Source organism: Astatotilapia calliptera, chromosome 6 (genome assembly GCF_964374335.1).
Source record: "Astatotilapia calliptera chromosome 6, fAstCal68.1, whole genome shotgun sequence".
NCBI lineage: Eukaryota > Metazoa > Chordata > Actinopteri > Cichliformes > Cichlidae > Astatotilapia > Astatotilapia calliptera.
In genome coordinates, this window is record NC_137427.1 from 39,667,405 (window position 1) to 39,688,651 (window position 21,247).

The 21,247-nt window shown below is 40.0% G+C and overlaps 1 protein-coding gene across 1 annotated transcript; it reads right to left on the reverse strand.

Annotated features, from left to right (window-relative positions):
* Positions 1-267: 267 nt before the first annotated feature.
* On the reverse strand, positions 268-21,200 carry traf5 (Tnf receptor-associated factor 5). The gene is made up of 11 exons (XM_026172003.2): positions 20,817-21,200; positions 19,039-19,334; positions 18,656-18,719; positions 16,711-16,812; positions 16,271-16,435; positions 15,898-15,975; positions 15,262-15,336; positions 15,083-15,175; positions 14,468-14,608; positions 3,692-3,857; positions 268-3,016 (listed from the first exon to the last, which is right to left on the reverse strand). The coding sequence occupies exons 2-11, from the start codon at positions 19,329-19,331 to the stop codon at positions 2,430-2,432; spliced, it is 1,764 nt and encodes a 587-aa protein (XP_026027788.2). The 5' UTR covers positions 19,332-19,334; positions 20,817-21,200; the 3' UTR covers positions 268-2,429.
* Positions 21,201-21,247: the final 47 nt, after the last annotated feature.

The following is a 21,247-nucleotide window of genomic DNA, read 5'->3' on the forward strand; positions in this document are numbered from 1 at the left end:
TGTGATAGCCTTGTCTCGTTTTAACAAAACCTTGTTGATCGTCTATTATCAAATTAAGCACATATTTATCCAATCTCCTAGAAAACGCTTTACACAAAATCTTTGTATCACAACCCATTAGTGATGGGATTTCCGGCTCTTTTTAGAGAACCGGCTCTTTCGGATCGGCTCACTAAAAAGAGCCTTTCCGAACCGGCTCTTCAGGTTTTGTTGCTTCAGTTAATTTATTATTAACAATAATATAAAATTATGCACAAAAGGAATTACTAATGTAAAAAAAAAAGTGGTTTTATTTATATATGTTTATATAGAAATATATGCGGTGGCCCCTAGAGACAAAACACGTACAAACTCCAAAACACATTTCTAGCATGAACTGAACTTCCAAAACAGAGCTACCTAGATCACTTAAATTACACAATTGAAAGCATGAAAGCATATGTGTATTGTTTGTGTATTTATACACAAGCATTCATATATAGTCAAATAATTAAAAAAAAAATGTTCATTTACATGTTACTACCACACACCAAATCCGGTCGTTGGTACTTGCTGGCTTGTGTAGCCACTAGGTAACAAAAGCTCAACACTGCCCCTAGCATCCTGGAGCACTTCTGTTGTCTTTTATACGTGTCTTGGAGTTTGTACGTGTTTTTACGTGTTTTGGAGTTTGTACGTGCTTCAGAGTTCGTACATGATTTGAAGTTTGTATGTGCTTTGTCTGTAGGGGCCACCGTAAATATACTTTTATTTATTCACTCCACATAAAATGTAATAAATAAATCATATAATACAAAAATCAACTATTCACACGTCGTTCACGTCAAAGAACCGGCTCCAAGAGCCATTTCATTCGCAACCGACCCATCACTACAACCCATAAGACTGATTCCCCTATAAGAGGATGTTAACGGAATGTTAACGTTCAAAATGTTTTCTTTAGTTGTCCTCTTCATAAAATAGTATCAGATTGTGTACTTAAGATAGACAAAGTAAGGAAAAAGGAGATGCAGGTTTGCACATACATTCACATACTCACACACACCAGATACAGAACTTGTAAACAATCTCTGATTGAACATTTGCATTTACTTATCAGAAATGCCTCCCCCTTCCCTTGAGCAAAATATTTGGAGGGTGTTAATCCACATCACTGAGGAGTAACTAGTCAACGCAACCTCACTAAAGCCCCATAAATCAGACAGTGTCTACTAATCATATAAAGGTACTAATTTGTTCCATAATAAAATAAAGTTTACCCTCGATAGCAAAAAATAATGACTTAATTAAGGCTCAGCTGTTAGTATAGATCCTAAAACAATTCAGATTAAACTTAGAACGAATATGCGCTTTAAAATGCCCAGTTATGTTGTATTAATTCAAACTCAAGATTTTATCTGTCTCTTGTCAATGACTCTGTTGCTAATCAGTTATGTAGGAGCAGGAGCTGTCTCATTAAATGTCTTAAAGGTTAACCTGTTGTTTAAGTAACTTGTCCTTTACGACTTACTGATCATGGGCATCTTCTCATGTGTCCTTTGGCAGATTCTTATAGAATTTTTCAGCTTCTTGAGGTGTTGAGAAAAGGTGGATCTTTCCATCGTACAGGATCCTGGGCCTATAGGGGTTGTGCTGGAATCCATGGAAGGCATTATTATCAATAAGCAGCTTGACAACCTGGTAAAAATCCCCATAGGATCCTAACCATTTCCGCAGACAGATCCTATGCAAATGTGATCTTGTGTAATTTGTTGTTTTCTTGCTTCCCAATATACCAGTTCTTTTTCTTGGAATTTTAAGAAACCAATGAGCACCGCTCTGTTCTGTTTCCCGGGGGCTAGCGTGCGATGTATTCGTTCCAGTGTGAATGACTTGTCAGGCGCTAGCCCCAGCATTTAGGTAGCATGTTGTTAATAAAGTCGAAGAGTGGTTGTTTCCCCTCTGCTTCCTCTCTTATGCCAAAGATGCACAAGTTCTTTCATTTTACTCGGTTTTCTAAGTCATCTGTTTTGGCTTCAAGAAGTAGGATTCTTTTGATAGTTCAGTGATGTTTCTGTTTTTTTCAAGTGTGCTTTCTACCTCAACAATGCAAGCCTCAGCCTCCTCGATATGAGCCGCCTGGTTCAATATGTCTCAGATTTGATTTGAACTCATCCAATACTTCATCTGTGTTGTGTGCTGGATTTGGTGCGGTTGTCTTAGTGCCTGTCTTGCGTCTTCGGGAAAGATTTCACACCGTTTGACAGATGAAGCTTTAGACATTTCAATGCTGTATATTCCAAACCACACTAACAGCGTACAGTTTGTACGCTGTCTTAGTAGCAATCCCGCTATGCTGCCATCTTAAGGCTGGGCCACATGACCCCATCCCTATGGTATATCTTTGTTAATATTGTCATTTAAGCTTATCATCAGATAATGAAGAAATTTTACAGCTGCTCAAAACCTGTCATATCCACCTTAGCTTTCACAAATAGCGTGTTGTCTTTAACGTACAGAGCATTTTGGGGAGTTTGCAGCATATTGTGGGAAATAAAGCAAGGAAATCCAACAGCAACATTGGTCTGGGATTCAGGAGTGGGTTGTTGGAAGCATTTGGTGGTAGGGTCAGGTCTGAAGCTGAGACTCCGATGGTTAGAGGCACCACTTTGGTCCAGAACAGAGAGAGACACAGTCTGTCTGAAAGGCCATGGCAGAAGAGTGTCAAAGTCTCCAGGCATGAGGACTACATAAAGTGACAGGTGAGTACCTCTTCCCTCCCCATCCCCATTCAGATAGGCTTTAATGGCCATCTTGTATCCACAGCGTCCAGTGTAGAATGGCACACTTGTCAGGCATGACAGCTGACCATTGGCCTCTGCCCCACTCCTCTTCCCAAAGTCTTCAATTTTCCAGATCAACTTCCCATCATAAGATGTCGCTTCAAGCTCCTGCAGGTGCTTTTTATTGAGATTAAGTTGAGCAGCATGAAGATGTAGGAGGCCTGAGTGACGCTTTAAGTTCTCCTCCAAGGTTCCTGGTTGAAGAACATAATAAGATCATTTAGCGAAATCCTGAAATATTCTTTACTGTCTAGACACGCCCAATCATTGTTGAATTATTTTACTGTTCATTTAGTTCAGAAAAACAGAGTAATAACCACCAAGGCTGGATTAACCTTTTCAGATTCCAGATTGTGATTATGAAGATAACTGTTGGTTGCAGCCTTAGTATCTTACCTCATTTCTTTTATGTGTTAATGACTTTATCCAGAAAGTTTATAGTAAATGAGCTCAGACTAAACGACATCCATAAAAGTCCATAAAGGGTCCTAATCTGGTATTTTAAATTTCAAAATCAGAAGCACAGACTGTTGGAAGGAGGACAACTGATATTTTTCTTCATTTTATATTGCATCAATGCCGAAATTACTCATTGTTTCAATTTACGATTAAGAACGTTTTTCATGTTCTTGAAAACATGAAAGTAAAGAAAGTGGAGAACTGGAACCTTCTCTTAACCTTGTTGAGACAAGTGGTGGATGGTGAAAGATATTACTGGAGGATCGCACCAGACTACTTGACATTGTCTAGCTACAGTCTCTGTTGCTAAATGAAGACAGCATATTTCATATCTGACCAAGTAACAATTTATTAATACAGGGAAGACGCTGTTACATTTACTGTGGTAAAGAGGTCTGAGGTTCAGTTACCTAGATGCTCTCTAAGGGCCTCAACTTCAGACACTTCCTGCATCGCAACATCCAGAGACTTCCTGAGCTGTGCTAGCTCCTCCAGATGAGGACGAAGCCCCCGAGACACCTGCTGGAGGTCCAGCTGGACAGAAGATAGGGTATCCTCTTGCCTTCTAAGAGTTCTCTGATAATACACAGACAGACATGGGTACAGTGGGGTAATTTGTGTGTTTATTTACATCAAATGTAAATAAAACATTCTCTAAATTTTATGGTAGTTAAAATTAAGAAAGACAGAATATAATCAACAAAAAAGAAAAAAAATTTCAGAAAAAAACATTGTTATCTGGCATCATGGGTAGATAAAATTGGGTATTATCAGCATTGCAGTAAAAATTAATGTTATGCCTTTTAATGATACTGCCAAAGGGAAGAATGCATAACGTAAACAGAATTGGTCCTAGCACAGAACCCTGTGAAACGTGTGAAGAGGCCTCTTCTTTTACATGAACTTGGAGTCTAGTACATAGATATGTTTTAAACCACTGTAGTGCAGTGCCTTTAACACCTACAGCATGGTCTAATGAAATATTATGGTCAACAGTATCGAATGCTGCACTGAGGTCTAGCAGGACAAGAAAGCTGTTCATTAAAGCTGTTTCTGTGCTGTGATGAGCTCTGAAACCTGACTGAAACTGTTCAAATAAATAAGTTATGTGTCCAGCAAACTTACCTGAGTGGAATCTTCTCATTTGTCTTTGAACCTGGTCATGAGTGAAAATGATAGGTGGGGGAGGGGTGTCAGGACTTTTACCCGAAGCTATGGTGCCATGTGGAGGGGGAGGGAGAGAGAGTGCTGTGGCTGTGGATTGCACACTGACTACAAGTAAGTCAGTAGGAGGGCGAGCATTTATGGCAATGTTGAGTCTGTTGAAAAACAGATTCAACTCATTAGCTCTGTCCTCACCGCCCTGTCCTCTGTCCTCAAGTCTTGTGACTCCCTCATCTTTAGAGGCCTTCCTCACTCAGAGGGGAAGACCAGTACCGTTTAAAGATCCAGTATTGGCTTTCATACAAGAGACCTGGTTTAGAGCTCATCAATTTATCAACACTAGCCCCTATCTTACCTCTAGAGCCTCTATCTGGTATAATAAGAAAATATTAATTGGTAAGAAACCGTTCAGGTGGGAGGCTTGGTTTAGGGCAGGTATCAACCAGGTGGGGGATTTATTTGGGCAAACTGGCATGAAATCAGTTGTGGAAATCAGACAAGAATGTAATCTGGATCCAAGGGAAATTTGGAGGTTTTTTCAAGTTAGACACTGTATTAAAGCCATTTTGAACAATAACTCAGACCCTCCATCTAGTATTCAGGAGGTGTTTGCAGCTCCTGGTATCAATAGAATCAGAGCATCCAAATTCTATGGGATCTTCAGAGAGGCGCACTCTCCCAATTTGGAGGGGCTGAGGCAGTGCTGGGAGAAGGATCTGGGAATTCAGATTTCAGGGGATAGTTGGAAGAAGCTGGCTTCATCATGGTATGTTTGCTCACGTGAAGCACAATCTCAGCTTATCCAATACAAGTTGCTTCACAGAAATTACTGGACTCCCAGTAAGCTAGTCAGGTTGAAGCTTGCTTACACTGACACCTGCTGGAAATGTCAGGAGGAAGCCGGGACCCTAGTTCATGTTGTATGGATGCCGGAAAAATGATTATTTGTGGGATGGGATCATTAACCTTGTGAATGATCTTTTTAATCTTCACCTTTCTAAGTCTCCAGCTTTGTGTGCCCTGGGTCTGTTACCTGACAGCAGTATTCTCACTAGAAGACAGAGACTATGGGTGCGTTTGGCTTTCATAACAGGCTGCAGGATAAGGCACTGGAAATCATCCAGCCCCTGTTGTTTCAGGGAATGGTCTGAACAAATGTCCAAGATGGCATTATATGAACAGGTTACGTACAGAGTTAAGGGGAGAGAAGATATTTTTGATCAGGTTTGGGGTCCCTTTTTGTTGTACATCGACAATGTCTCTTAGATAATGTGATACGTTGTTTTTTTTTTCTTATTTTGTTTTCCTTATGTCGTTGTCATTGTTGTTGTTGTTCTTTTTCTTTGACAGCCAATAGAGGAAAGAAATTGGTCAAGGTCGAGTTTAGTTTCTAGGCACCTGGGTGTTCTGCCCCTTTTGTTCTTGTTTTTGCTGGTGTTTCCCAGTAGGCAGTTTCTTATTTTGTTTCTTCTGGTTTTTTTTCTTCTTTTTTTTCTCTTTTTTCTTTTGGTTTTCTTTAGCTATTGTTAGCTCTTATTTGTTTGTTGCTGTTAAGACGGAGAACTGACAATATTATTACTCCCGTTGTATATGTGTATATGTTTCTGTCCATCCAAAACATGAATAAAAAAAAAAGAAGATAGTAGCCATCCAAAATTCTACTTCTCTTTCTTCTGAAAGACTAATTATTATTATTATTATTATTATTATTATTATTATTATTATTATTATTATTTCCAATGTAGGTGAACTGAGAGTTAAAACAGAGTATGCTTAACATGTTCTACTAATTTGAATTGTTCTACTCAATTCAATTTTAGTTATATAGTGCTAAATCACAACAGTCACCTCAAGGTGCTTAATATTGTAAGCTTTCCCTTACAATTTTAAGCACCTTGAGGTGACTGTTGGGAAAACCTACATCTACACCAAACGTAACAGTTGTCTTATTCAACCAATGACTATTCAAGTAGTGGGCTTCCAAAACAGGTCAGCAAGTCAGCAAAAGTTATGGCTGAATTTAAAAAAAATCCACAATGGAAAGAGATTATTTAGCATGAACCTCAAACCAAAAGTGAGATTTTGAATTCTAGCAATGGTCCACTTTGTTTTCATTTTTCATTAATATCTAACATTCTTTGCCAAATATATCTACCAGCCCACCTCTGCACATGTCCAAACTGTGAAAGTCTGCCATCAGAGAGACTGGAGGCCTCCAAAAAATGCTGATGAACTTCTTGATAATATTTGGAGTGATCTATGCATTACACCTACACTACTATAGTTATCCCAAGGACTGAACACCGCTGTAATCATTCCGAGTACAGGGGTCTGGAAGCTGGTTGTCATAGTACTGGGTCTGTGAAATTTTTTTAAGTTATATTATTTGAATTATTGTTTTCTGCTTGTATTATATTTATATTTATAGTTCCTAGTTTCTGTTTTGTTTCTGTGCCTCCCCTGTGTTCCTGGTGTCATGTATCTGTTGAAGGTTTAGTTCTGTATTCTTGTTCTCTTTATTTTGTCTACGTGTGTTGTATGCTTAGTTCTGAGTCTTAGCACTCTGTCACTATGTCTTCCCTGTGTTCCATATCTAGTTACTTTTGTCTCTGTGTTTCATGTTTCCTTTGTTCCCGAGTCTCAGTCTGTCAGTCTGTGTCCGTTTCATGCTTCCTATTTTATTTTGATAGTCCTTGTCCTGTGTTCAGTATGTTGAGTTTAGCTTCCCCTTTGTCTCATTATGTTTGATTATTCCCTGCTCTCCTCCTGTATCTGAGTCCCTCATTACTAAATACACTCCCTTGTGTATTTAAGCCCTGTATTTTCCTCTGTCCATTGTTCCATCATTAACAATGATTTATGTATCCTCAAACTGTGTGTGGCTGTTTCAGAGATTGAAACTCTCCCAAGAGGCTGAGCCATCTCAACCTCCTGCAGCTGTTTCCACCTGGGAGCTCTGCCAGCCTTCTCAGATGAGAGCTAGGGTGAGCCGACCCAGACACCTTCATCATCGGCTAAGAGCTTGGGCACAAACAGCCCCAGCCTCCTCCTCTGTCAGCTGAGGGCTCAAGCGAGCTCATCCAGCCTGCAAAAGACTTAACATTTCTGCAGGCCGAGAAGCATCCTGAGCTGGCTTTGTGCCCTGCGCAGCTCCAGCTAGCTTCGCCTCACCCAGAGGTTTCCACACCTGCTGGTTTGATGTCTGTTTCCACTGGAGGCTCAGGAGAGCTGCTCCAGCTGATTGCGGCTTCCAAGCCACCATCCGTCTCCGCCGGGGCCTTAGGATAGTCCGCCCAGCCATCACCTGCTCAACTGCCAGTGGCTGCCATGTCACCTCCAGCACAATCACCAGCACAACCATCTGCAGGTGCCACACCACCGCCTGCAGCTCCATCACCCATAGCTTCCATGCTGCTGACTACTGAATCATCAGCTCAACCACCTGCAGCTTCTACGCACAGTCTCCCCCATCTCCATCTCCACCAGAGGTCAGTGCGCCATCTGGTCCTGCCTCATGTGGTCCTGCCTCATCTGGCCCTGCACACCAGCCGTCTGCCAATGGCTGCCAAGTCGCACTGACACCAGCCACTTTCCACACCAGCACTTTCTTTGCCATCATGGCAGCCTTAGTTTTGCCTGTACCACCGCTGTTTCCCACGCAGTCGGCCTCCGAACCTGTTTTGCCACCGCTGCTGCTTCCCACATGACCCCCAGAACTGTGTTTTTCTCTGTTTTTTTCTGAGGAAATGATTTTATTTTCTTAAATAATTTCTTGAATAATAAGATCACATTGTGTTATTGCCGGAAACCAAGAAAATGTCCAGGTATTTGACTTTTGTTTAATTCAAAAGACTGCTTGAAAATTGAGTTTTTCTAAATTGGAAAAGTGACTCTATTGTGCTATTCCTTTTAAGTTATAACTTTAAGTAGCAGGAACTGAATATTTTTTAATTTATATATTAAATGTGCTAATTTACATCCAGATCAAACTGGGTTTGTGCCCCAGAGGTTTTCCTTTTTTAACGTTCGGAGATTGATGAACATTATGTATCATAGGCATTGGGGGACTTGCAAGATCGCAGTACTGAGCTTAGATGCTGAAAAGGCGTTTGACCAGGTCGAGTGGGCCTATATGCTTGGGGTACTGGTGGGGATGGGTATCGAAAACCGGTTCTTGTTGAGAACCGGCTCCCACTGTTTCAATTCCTTGGAATCGTTTGCCATTTTTGCAAACGATTCCCTTATCGATTCCAGTTGCCCCGAATGACGTCATCACGTTGCGGAGCGTCATTTACCTGGCAGGAAACACGGCGCGTAAGCGGCTCAAACGCTCAAAAGTTTGGTTATACTTTACAAGAACGGATGACAACAGGTCAACTTGCAATACTTGCAAAGTAGATATTTCATTTAAGGGAGGAAACACTACGAATATGCAAAAGCATTTGCTCACAAAACACGCGATGACCTTAAATGAATGTCGTGTTTTTAATTCCGCTCCGGACTCGTGAAGCTCAACCCAGCAGCAGCGGTAACGTTTGCACATCCTCTCCCGTTAATGCGGCAGGTAAATAATCAACTAACAGTGCATATTATGTTAGCGCGATCTGCCTTATTACAAAACCTGCCATTACTGTGCTTTTAGGTGACCGTGATGAGAGAGACAGAGTCTGGCTCAGATGCTGGCAGCTCTCGCTGCAGTCTACCGGTAGCGTCTCCTTTCAGGCCAGGATAGATGAATGACACCAAGCAGTGACTAAGTTTGTGGTCAAAGGCTTGCACCCATTTGCCACAGCAGATGCCCCGATTTTCGGTAAGTGAATGTGTTTAATTGTAGGCAGGGACATTACTGGATATTCTTGTGTAATTGCCACAGAACAATTTATGTTATACTTTGTTATTGCTACTGAAGAATATTTATTTTATTATTTTACATTTACAATTTTTTTTCCTGGGGACCCTGTGACACCCCATTGAAGAGCCGTAGGCTGGATCTCTTAAGATCTCACTGCTGGGTTTGTAAGGCCATGTTACTCCTAAATTTCTATCTTGTTCAAAGAGAAGATATAAAACAAAGTTCTAAGCCAGGGGTGTCAAACTCAAACACACAGTGGGCCAAAATTCAAAACTGGAACAAAGTTGCGGGCTAACGTTAATATTTATTGAAATATATTTATTGCTCCAGATATAAGAATGAATCTTTTCTTATGGACTCAAACACGTTTTGCTGAAAAACTGAATATGGAACAAGCAAAGCTTAATACTAAACAATATATATATATTAGCTGTATAACACCAGTAGGCCAGCTCTGATAGTAATTTGGTATGGCTTCGCGGGCCAAATGTGATTAGGGGGCCAGAGTTTGACACCTATGTTCTAAGCTAATCGACCTTAGTGTTCTCCTTTTTTAAAGAGAATCGATAAGAGAATCGATAAAGAATCGAATCGTTAAACAGAATCGAAAATGGAATCGGAATCGTGAAAATCTTATCAATACCCATCCCTAGGTACTGGAGAAGTTCGGTTTAGGCGAACAGTTTATATCATGGGTTAATATGCTATATAGACATCCCACTTCTTCCATTCTCACTAACCAAGATAGATCAGCGCCTTTTTCTTTACACCGCAGGACACGACAAGGCTGCCCTTTGAGGCCTTTGCTCTTCTCAGCTGCTATTGAACCTCTTGCAGTAGACATTAGGAATGAGCCCTCCATTGACCCTGTCCGATTGGGGAATATCAAGCACTACATTTCTTTATATGCGGATGATGTTGTTTTGTTCTCATCAAATCCTGAGTGATCTGTTCCTGTACTATTGGATCTGGTGAGGTCATTTGGTGAAATCTCGGGTTATACAATTAACTGGCAGAAGAGTGAGTTTGTGGCTTTGACTGCAAACCTGGAAGTTGAGTTTTTGAAAACTTTGCCTTTTAAAATTACAGATAGATTGAAATACTTGGGTGTTACTTTGCCTAAGGATCATAAATTGATCTTTAAGCTGAATTATTCTGCACAAGTTGAAAAACTGAAAAAGGAAATGGAGGGCTCTCCCTATTTCCATGGTAGGTTTCATTAACATAATCAAAATGGTTTCTCCTCCTAAATTCTTATATCTATTTTTATATATTTTTGCCGACTCAGTAGTATTACCATTTGTTTGGGGCTTTAAAACTCACAGGATATCAAAAGTTCATCTATGTAAATCCAAACTTAAGGGGGTTTTGGTCTGCCACGTTTTCAGTCTTATTATTGGGCTGTGAATGCTAGAACTCTTGCTTACTGGCAGGAAGAGTACAAAAAGGTCATGTTTGCTAATACCCCGCCCCCGGGTGGTTGTAGAGAGTGATGCTCTTCTTCTTTCGTCTTCTAATCCGCGAACCAAGGTCAATAATTTTATAGTTTTAAACTGTGTTAAAATCTTTAGTCAGATCAAAAAAGGTTGTGCACTACCAGACACTTCGATCCATACTCCAATATATCGTAATCATGCATTTCCACCCTCATGTTTAGATGCCTCTTTTGAGGTCTGGACACAGAAATGTATATTTACTCTTAAAGATTTATATATTGATAGGCAATTTGCATCATTTACCCAGTTGCAGAACAAGTTCTCTCTCCCTACATCACATTTTTTCCATTATTTACAGATAAGAAGCTATGTTCGTCAGAGTATCCTCAACTTTCCATTTCTTCCGGAGGAGGAGCCAATTTTTAAGCTCCTTCTGAGCTCCCCGGCTTCTAAAAAGTTGGTCTCTGGTTTTGTGAATGGTTTTTCAGAGTATTTGACTTTTAAATCTGACTTTTTGAAGACAGCATGGGAGGAAGAGTTTGGTTTGCTATTTGGAGATGAGGTTTGGGAGAGGAGTCTGTGTAGGATCCATTCTTGTTCTATAAATGCAAGGCATCCATTAATTCAATTCAAAGTGCTTCACAGACGTCATTATTCAAAAACTAATTTGCATAGGATTTTTCCTTCCATTAGTCCAATATGCGATCGTTATAAACTTGGAGAAGGCTCTCTTACCCATTTATTCTGGACTTGTCCCAAATTGCATAACTATTGGTTAAATGTTTTTCTGATATGTACAACTGCACATTAGAGCCACCCAATAACTGCATTGTTTGGATCCTCCTCTTCCCTTTTACACCTCAGCTCTGCTGCACAAACTACAATTCTGTTAGGAATGGTAATTGCTAAGAAAATTATCTTGGCTCTCTGGAAGTCTGACATTGTACCTCGTGGCTGGCAGAACTGATTGCTCTACTGCATATGGAGAGAATTAGGTATACATTAGAGGACAAACTTAGTACGTTTTTTAATGTGTGGCAGCCATTTTTAGATCATGTATTAAAACAAAGTCTTCTGATCAATAATTCAGTCTACCACCCTAGTGTTTTATTTTTGTAGCTTGCCAGTGTTGAAGTAGTATCTTTGTTGATGCAGTGTAATTTTTTGCCTTCTGTTTTTTTGCCCTTGCTGTTGTGTTGTCTGTTTTTTTTCTTTATATCAAAAATCTTAATAAACTTTTTTTTTTTAAATGTGCTAATTTTATTGCAGTCAAAAGGTACGTGTCAAATGTATTCAAACTCTTGAAGTTCTTATAAGCTTCAACTTAAAAAAAAATTAGGTTCTGGTAACTTTTGGGGTTTTGCAGTATAGTTGAACTTTAAGGGGCCTGTTTTGGGTTTAACCTCTTTGGGTTTAACTTCCAGTGTCCGCTGTTTTAAAGTGAATCTGGAAAGTATTTACAGTGCTTCACTTCCCTATATTGTCATGTTACAGCTAGGGATGGGTACCGGTTCTGACATAAACGGTAGTAACCAGAACAAAAAGCAGAGCACATTTGGTGTTTTATATCGGTGCTTTTTTTTCCTGAGATGTCATATGCTTCAGATTCTAGCCAATCATTTTTCATTTCACATACGTTCTTTTAGAGCAGATCTACAGATTAAAAATGCCCAAGGTGAAGCGGTCAAAGTCTGGCTGTACTTCACAGCAAAAGATGCAAACTCAGCAGCCTGCAACAAGTGCTTTAAGGTGATACTGTGCAAAGGAGGTAACACCTCAAATCTGATGAAACACCTGGCGACGCATAGCGTTGTTTTAAAAGCCGAGAAATGCGCCGTACCTACTACGGGTGGTTTGCCTGTTATCGGACTCGGAGTTAGCAACATCCCCCAAAAACCTGAAGAGGAGAGTCCTGGCCCCTAGCCCTGCCAGTGTAGCAGAAATGATGATGATGGCAGCAGCAGCCGTTCTTCTCTGCGTGAGTAGCTTAATGTTGTTCGTGTGTAATTTACGTTGAGTAGGCTAACCACGTTATTACATTAATGCATGTAAGGTGAACTAGCAAACAGCGTTGTAGTTACATGCGGCTTCTTGTTTAATGGCAGATACTCCCTTCACCCTGGCCAAAAAGGGTAAAATGACCAAAGAAAAAGTGGGAAACAGCTAAACATGAGAGGTTTTTGGACAAAGTTTGTGTTTTTTCCATTGTTTAAGCACTGCTTCCAGCCAAGAGTGATACCATATATGCTCTATAGCTGCAGAAAAGGCTAACATTGTTATCTTTTTACAAAAAAAACAGCTAAACATGAGAGGTTTTTGGACCAATTTTGTGTTCTCCATTCTTTAAGCACCGGTTCGAGCACCGGTTCGAGCACCGTTTAAGCACCGGCACCGTTTCAAAAGTACCGGTTTGGCACCGGTGTTGGATAAAACCTAAACGATACCCATCCCTAGTTACAGCGTCATTAAAAATGGATAAAATTCATTTTCAGCCTGAAATTCTACACACAATACCATTAATGACAAAGTGAAAAAAGTTTGCTTGAAACTTTTGAAATTTAGTAAAAGTAAAAAACAGTTGTACATAGGTATATGCAACATTTGCTCAATACTTTGTTGCAGTACTTTTTGAAGCAATTACAGCCTCAAATCTTTTCGAGTATGATGCAACAAGTCTTTTTTTCTGCAGTTTCTTCTTTGCAGAAAATCTCAAGCTCTATCATGTGGGGAGGAGGGATGGGGAGTGTCAGCGCACAGATCTCTCTAGAGATCTGCAGTCAGTTTCAACCTGATCTGTCAATCAGGTTCGAAGTCTGGTCTCTGGCTGTACCACTCAAGGATATTTACAGAACCGCCTCTGTACATTGCTGCATTCATCTTTCCCTAAATGATGAATAGTTTCCCAATTCCTGCTGTTGAAAAAAATCTCTATAGCATGATACAGCCAACACCATGCTTCACTGTAGGGATGGCATTGGGCATTGAGTCTGAGTCACAGCCCTTTGCAGCATGTCTTCCCCTCTCTCTCACCCTTTGCTTTCCTGTTGATTTTTCACTCTCCCTATCAAAAAAGCCAATTAAAGGCCAAAAAACTCTATGGGATGTTATATAGACAGTGTATTTCCAAATCATGTCCAATCAGCTGAATTGACCACAGATCAAGCCAGTTGTAGAAACATGATCAATGAAAATAGGATGTACCTGAACTCAATTTTAAATGTTATGGTTTTGAATACTCATGTAGGTGTTATATTTCTTATTTTCCCTTTTAATAAATTTGCAATAATTTCAAGCAACCTTTTTTTACTTTGTCATTAGGCAGCATTGTGTTTAGAATTTTAAGGTAAAATATCAATTCAATCCTATCCCCGGGCGCCTGCTTAGTGGGCTGCCCACTGCTTCACTGAGTGAATGGGTCAAATGCAGAGAAAGTAATTTCCCCATGGGGATCAATAAAGTATCCATTATTATTATTATTATTATTATTATTATTATTATTTGGAATATAGCTGTAATATGACAAAATGTGGAACAGGTGAACTGCTGTGCATAGTTTCCAGATGCACTGTAAGACAGAAAGTCAAAGAAGCTCCTCAAAGTTTAAATATAGCCATTACGAAAAAATAAAAGTAAAACTGAAATAAAATTCATCAGCATCATCCTGACTACAAATATGATAAAAGTAAAGACAGTATATGGAGAGTTGACAAGTCAGATTGTAGCCGTGTTTTAACCTGAGCCATGGAGACCGCATGCTCATGATTGCTGCTCAGCTGCAAAAGTGGTCTGAATTGCTTCTGCAGTCCAGTAAGTAGCAAAGTGTCTGTCTGGACCTCCTGCTCCATTTCCAGCGAATCCTCTTGGAAAACTTCCATCTGAGACAGGGAGAGAACAGTCAAAGGTAAACACACAGCTTGTTGTCACATTTATCTCTTAGACATTTATCTTGTCATCTTATACTAAATGAGCTATGCTGGTGAGAAAATCTTGGATATAATCCTTTGAATACTTAATGTAACTTTTTCAAGTAAGAGTTTATTTTTAATAATATACTAAGTTACTTATAAAATCAGAATATTCTAAACTCTCACAAGAAAAGAAAAATATGTTATTGGAGAAATCTTGATTATTATTGTGAATTATGAGTTTTTCTGAAACGGAGCAGATTTTTTCATATTTCACGTGCTATTCTGCAGGAGCCTACACATTTTAATTCCTTTAATAACTCCTGGACCACTGTCAACATGAGCTTATATGTGAACCTCACCGTCATGCCTCTAACCCAATGACTGCTGTTATATATGTGTACTGTTGTACAGTATCAATATCATTATGTAAAGTGGAAATACTTGTTTCTCCAGGTGGGTATTGCTCCTCAGGACCAGCAGCATGTGGTGATTGATAGCTTTGTCTTCATGAAGCTTGGCATTCCTTCTTTTACCCTGTGAATCATAGCATAACAGGAAAAAAGTCACTTGATCTTAAACGTCCAAGCAACCAATTTCACTATTTCATCAGTTGAACTAACCTGTACAGAGCAGCCAAATTTCTTAAAACAGCAGTCATTGTTAACTTCAGGACATAACTGTCTATGACTGGTCAGCTGGAAAGCAAGAAAAGAAAAAAAATCAGGTTACTAGATGACTTTGTGGAATACTTAACTGATTGGTCAGCAATTCTTGGGGTCTGTATATGTGAATCAGAAACTGTTAAATCAGCTTATACTATATATAACTACAGCAACAATGTCCTTTTAATAATTTTCACAATTTTAGACTCTGGTAGCACTATAGTGCTTTTTTTTGCTAAGCTGTCCACTGTTTTGTATATAAATGATGTATATACTGAATGCAGGGGATGGGATATACATAACTGCCAGTTATTTCAGATTGTGCCACTGACGTACAAGAGTTGCTATTTGAATAATGCGGACATATATCTTCTTGGTTAAAGTTGATCTCTTTCCTCACCCCCATCCTTCAGTGATACCCTTCTGGTTTTGTTATGATGTCTGATTTAGTACTAAAACTGAGAAAAAACTGAAACAACCAACCAGCTCTGGTAGAATATTTGTGTACTACAGCTGGTTGTTTGTTTGAAACAGCAACAGTTAGATGATGGCTGTTCCTGCAGAGCTATGATGTGATTCAGAAGATGAGCTCACCTTGTGTCTGGGGACCTTTTGGGAACAGCCTTCAGGACAGTCTACCTTCACATCTGGACACAAGCTCTGCACATGATCCTATGGAGCACAGAGTCACCACAAAGTCACATCATAAATTTATACTTGTACTGTATTTTAAGAGTAAATTAGTTACACTTCAGGAAGAGAAGCATTCAATTAGATTTTGGCTGTGTATTTTCGTTGGTGAGATAAAGTCCACCCCTGACAGCAAATGAAATCCTTTAGTAATTAGCACCAATCCTGACCTGAGAAAGCTGGACCAAGAACAGCTGGAAAGATTTGGATCACCATTCTCAGTGGTAAAAGAAAAGGTGCAGTTGTTCCTCTTCTGTGCTGTGTCAGTGGACTTTACCTGAATGAGGCTGAGCTGGAACAGCTGCCTGCAGTGTGGGCAGGGTTCCCTGCGGTATGGACAGATGTTGGTCAGGTGTTCTTGCAAGTGCCTCCTCTGTAACACTGCAATGCAGCCTGTATTGGTGCATTGCACTTGCTCATACTGACATGACTTCAGGTGCTCCTGCAGGGAGTGAACAGATTACCTCAGTTGTATAGATCTGAGCCAAACATGACTTCAGCTATTTGAAAAACCAAAGAGTGATATTGCAGTGGCAATGTCCAAAACTTCAATAGTCTTGTTATCAACACTAGCACACAGATTTTAGCTAAAAACACCATGCTCACCTTATTTCTGCTATGCAAAACATGGTGTGTCCTTGTGGGCCAGAGAGTTAATATGCATGAACATCTAATCTATTAAGTTGTTAGACTACAATTTGCATATATAGAGTTTACCTGCAGATTGTTTAATGTGAAAATAGTCGTGCATGCTGGGGCATTGGTGCAGTACACTTCTAAACTGGAAATTTCACGTTTGCAGCAGTTATCCTGGAAAACCTGCATGGAAAAAATATTTCTTATAACTTCAACAAATCAAAAGTGCATTTTCAAACTAACACTGAAATTTTCAAACTAAAACTGACAACACCGTTTGCATGTGTCGTCATGTGTTGTCAGTGTATCTTTTCCTTCTGTGTCCAAGAGCTCCACTGATGTCCAAAAAAACATAGAACCATACTGTTACATTTGAGAGCATGGTCAAAGGAGCTTGCAAAGAAAAGCGTCTGGACTTCTTTAAGTTGCTTGAAGACGTTTCACCTCTCATCCGAGAAGCTTCTTCAGTTCTAAGGTCAAATGAAGAATGAAGAAGCTTCTCGGATGAGAGGTGAAACGTCTTCAAGCAACTTAAAGAAGTCCAGACGCTTTTCTTTGCAAGCTCCTTTGACTACGATGACCTGGATGACTGAGAACCTTCACAGACATTTGAGAGCATGGATTTTCACTACCTTGAACACACACAGTCACTTCAATTCAATTTTATTTATATAGCACCAAATTAAAAAAAACAGTTGCCTCAAGCTGCATTGTAAGGTAAAGACCCTACAATAAAACAGAGAAAACAGAGGAACCCCCCCCCAGGAAACCCCCAAATGCTTTGGTGACAGCGGGAAGGGAAAACTCCCCTTTTAACAGGAAGAAACCTCTGGCAAAACCAGGCTCAGAGAGGAACAACAATCTGCCGCAACCAGTTGGGGGTGAGGGAAGGAAGACAGGAGAAATCACACAAATTATACATTATTTAACCTTAAATCTTGACCTGACTGTGGTGCTGAAGCAAAGGTCAGTGAAATTTTCATTATTCAGCCACAAACACTTCTTTATCAACTAGCTCAAAAAACTCATTGAATAATAATGAATGTATGCTATGACAAAGTAAAACATGTACTTCTTCACAGTTAGTTTCACATAATGGCAAATGGACTGATTCTTAAATCTTGCTATTGTACTCTACATGAGTATTCAAATCACTTTATGCAACTCATTTACTTTTATATGTCATTGTTTGCAGCTGGTCCTCTGCTTTACTGTTTAGATTCTGTACTTTCATTACATAGGTTTTGGCCACTCAGGTAGCTAATTTAAGAGAAACATTCTACTGTACACTACAACTATTAGAGACACAGCAAATATTGTTGAAACCTCAGTGTTATCGCTTAAAAAACACAGGCTCTTGTGATGTTAGTCTATGTGTATGAAGAAGATATTGTGTTTATTTAAAAAAAAAAGACAAATGGATTTAATTTATTTATTGCAATGATCTGTTTCAATTTGCAAGAGACAGTCTGACCCCACCTCTATTCTATGTGAAAATGTAAATATTACTGTTGTACCATAACCACTCTTGACCAGGGAGATGACATCAGGGTATCAATCATGTTTGTTGACCTATAGGCCATTTATTTTGCTATATGAATCTTTTACATTTGCTTCTTTTTTTTCTTTTATTTGTTGTTTTTTTTTTAAAAAGGTCAAACATATCAGGTAAAGGTGGGTGTATAGCAACTCACTTTTAGTTCATTATTTGAGGCCCACTTCTTTCCAGTAGCAGGACACTTTATTTTCAGTTGTTTCAGTGAGAGACAATCCTATATATTATTACAATCCTGATTAAATAAAAAATCTTAATAATTAATTTTACTATGAAAATAAATGTTTCTATTAAAAAAAAGTTTGTTTTATATGCTGTCAATTATAGTTCTTATGAAGAAATTCTGAATCAGTAAAAATTGGTATTGGCATGTCACACTTGGACCTGCCAAGAAAACCGTAAATGGCACAGCTCTAGCTTCTGCAGAAGCTAAAAGTCTGCCTGACAAATTACAGCTGCCCTCTGTCTCACCTCAGTTGTTGTGATCACAGCTTTGTCCACTGGGCAAACTGGGTTGGACGGTGATGAACTCTCCCTGCAACACCAAGCACAATGACCCAACCATACATTTTTTAAGGAGGACATGTGTTAAAATAAGTGTGTTTTAAGGTAGACTGTGTCAGTAAGGGTGCTATGTCAACCAGCTCATGTCTTAAATTGACTGAACTTTTTTAATAGATGGACTGTAAGACCAATATGTTTAACTTGAACAGCTTTTCTTTTAGTTCTTTTCAATTTCACGTGTGTTTTTTGGGAGACTATATCAAATTTTTTACAAGGCTTGTGTCAGTATAAATGTGGTTTTATGTGAACTGTGCCAGTGTGTGTGCATCTTAAGGTGTACTAGCTCTTACAATAGTCCTTGGAGACAGTGGAAGCAGTAGATGTGACCACAGGAGTTTTGCTGGGGATTGAGCACCACCTCTCTGCAGATTGGACAAACAAATTCCTCCTTCAGCTTCAACACAAACTTTAACCTGTGCCTGATGGAAGCCAGCTCTGAATCCCAGGAGACTGTGGGGCCCGACAACCTCCTTCTGGATTCCTCAGACCCCAGCCTCGACTCTTCGGACCTCAACGAGTAGGTCTCAGAGGGAATGCTTGCCTCCTCCGGGGATCCTCCCTGATTTGTATTTGCTGTTGCCATGAGCTTGCAAGAGGCCAGAATAAAGAGCTAGTACAGGTGATTGAAATATAGAAATATGATATAGAAAATTGTGCAGTGTAAAATGGCATCACTACGTTGGGGGTTGCCACAGTGGATCATCTGACTCCAACACACCCTATGCTTAGCATCCTCCTCTGTCACATCAACCCTCTGCATATACATCCATGAATCTTCTCTGTGGTCTTCCTCTTTTTGTCCTGCCTGGCAGGTCTATATTCAAAATCCACTGTCTCCATTTCTAATATATCCACTATTCCTCTTCTGCACATGCCAGCCTTGTCTCTCTAACTTTGTTTCCAAACCACTCAACCTCAGGTCTCACTACCATTTTGTAAATCTTTCCTTTCGTTTTCATTGGTATCACTGTCACAAATCACACCTGACACTAATCCCAACCCACTTCTTCACCTCTCTTGTCCACAATGCATTGCTTTCAATGGTTGCCCCCAGGTTTTTAAACTCATCTACCCTTACTATCTCTGACACCATAACATGCTTTCCCCCAAAGTCCATCCATCCATCCGCTACCGCTTTTCCTTTTCAGGAGCCTATCCCAGCTGTCGTAGGGCGAGAGGCGGGGTACACCCTGGACAGGTCGCCAGTCTGTCACAGGGCCAACACACAAGGACAGACAACCATTCCTACTCACATTCACACCTAGTGACAATTTGGATTTTCCAATTAACCTATCCCCACAAACTGCATGTCTTTGGGAGGAAGCCGGAGTACCCGGAGGGAACCCACGCAAACACGGGGAGAACATGCAAACTCCACACAGAAAGACCCCGGCCTGATGGTGGAATTGAACTCAGGACCTTCTTGCTGTGCGGCAACAGTGCTAACCACCGTGCCACCGTGCTTTCCCCCAAAGTCTGTAGCATATATAGTAATACATGTAAAAAAAGAAAAAAAGAAAAACAAAACTATAGGCAGAGCTTTAATAACAAATCCAACTTCTACAACGCATTAGGAAATCATAACTAAAAGTAAAGTATTTCGGATCAATCATCCCGTTATCATCAAAAGAACAAGACTGTACATTTCTAGGTGTGTGCGCACAGTTACAGCACACAGTGGGGCGTCATACACAGCACATGCTAATGATAGGTACACGTGAACTTTATCTTTGCCGCTACTATACTGCTATGAAACCGTAAAAACAACGTTAATTGTGCGTTAAATGTATTTAAAGTAAAAGAGACAGAGGTCGTTGTGTTGTCTGTGCTCAGTCTACTGGGGAATCCCCGCTGCTGCGTCTTTCTTTACATTTCAGCTCAAATTAATGCTCTGGAGGCCGTTTTACTTACTGCTATGCTTCTCTCAAACAACTTTAAGCACCTTTCGGATATTTAACGCGTTTATCCTCTGAAAAGTTTCGAACGCCAGATGTTCCCACTGAGCACCACGGCTGATTTACTTTCATTTTCCACTGTGAGTCCAAGCTTCAGCGTTTGGTTTTCTTACCTCAGTAAGTGAATCTCTCTGAAGACATTAAAACACTTCAAGACAGCGATCCATGCAGTCCCAGCATGGATCAATGTTAATGATCGCTATTGATGATCCTATGATAGGCAGCGCAGCCGTAGCAGCAGGAGAAGGAAACGTTAATGCAGGAAGTGATTCAACAACCTGCTGCTGCCCGATGCTATAGGCCTATTGCAGCTCACACGAGGTAAGAAAAATCGTTTCATTCAAACTGTAATGAAAGGCAAGTTACAAGATTAATATCAACCACTGTTGGAAGAAGTACTCAGAACATTTACTCAGATTAAAATCCAGTAATCTAGATTGATATGCTACATCACTCCAACGAAATACAGCGTACATAATGAAGTTGCAGTGCAACTCTAAGGGCTCTTCTCTTGAATCTGTCTGCTGTTACCGTAGGCTACTTT

Excerpts from the sequence above, each read along its gene's own strand:
- traf5 (XM_026172003.2), bottom strand. The coding sequence starts at position 19,331 with ATGGCAACAGCAAATACAAATCAGGGAGGATCCCCGGAGGAGGCAAGC. Across the intron at positions 15,976-16,270 it reads TCCAGCTCAGCCTCATTCAG|GATCATGTGCAGAGCTTGTG; the intron begins GTAAAGTCCACT and ends TGTGCTCCATAG. Across the intron at positions 3,017-3,691 it reads GGCCCTTAGAGAGCATCTAG|GAACCTTGGAGGAGAACTTA; the intron begins GTAACTGAACCT and ends TTCTTCAACCAG.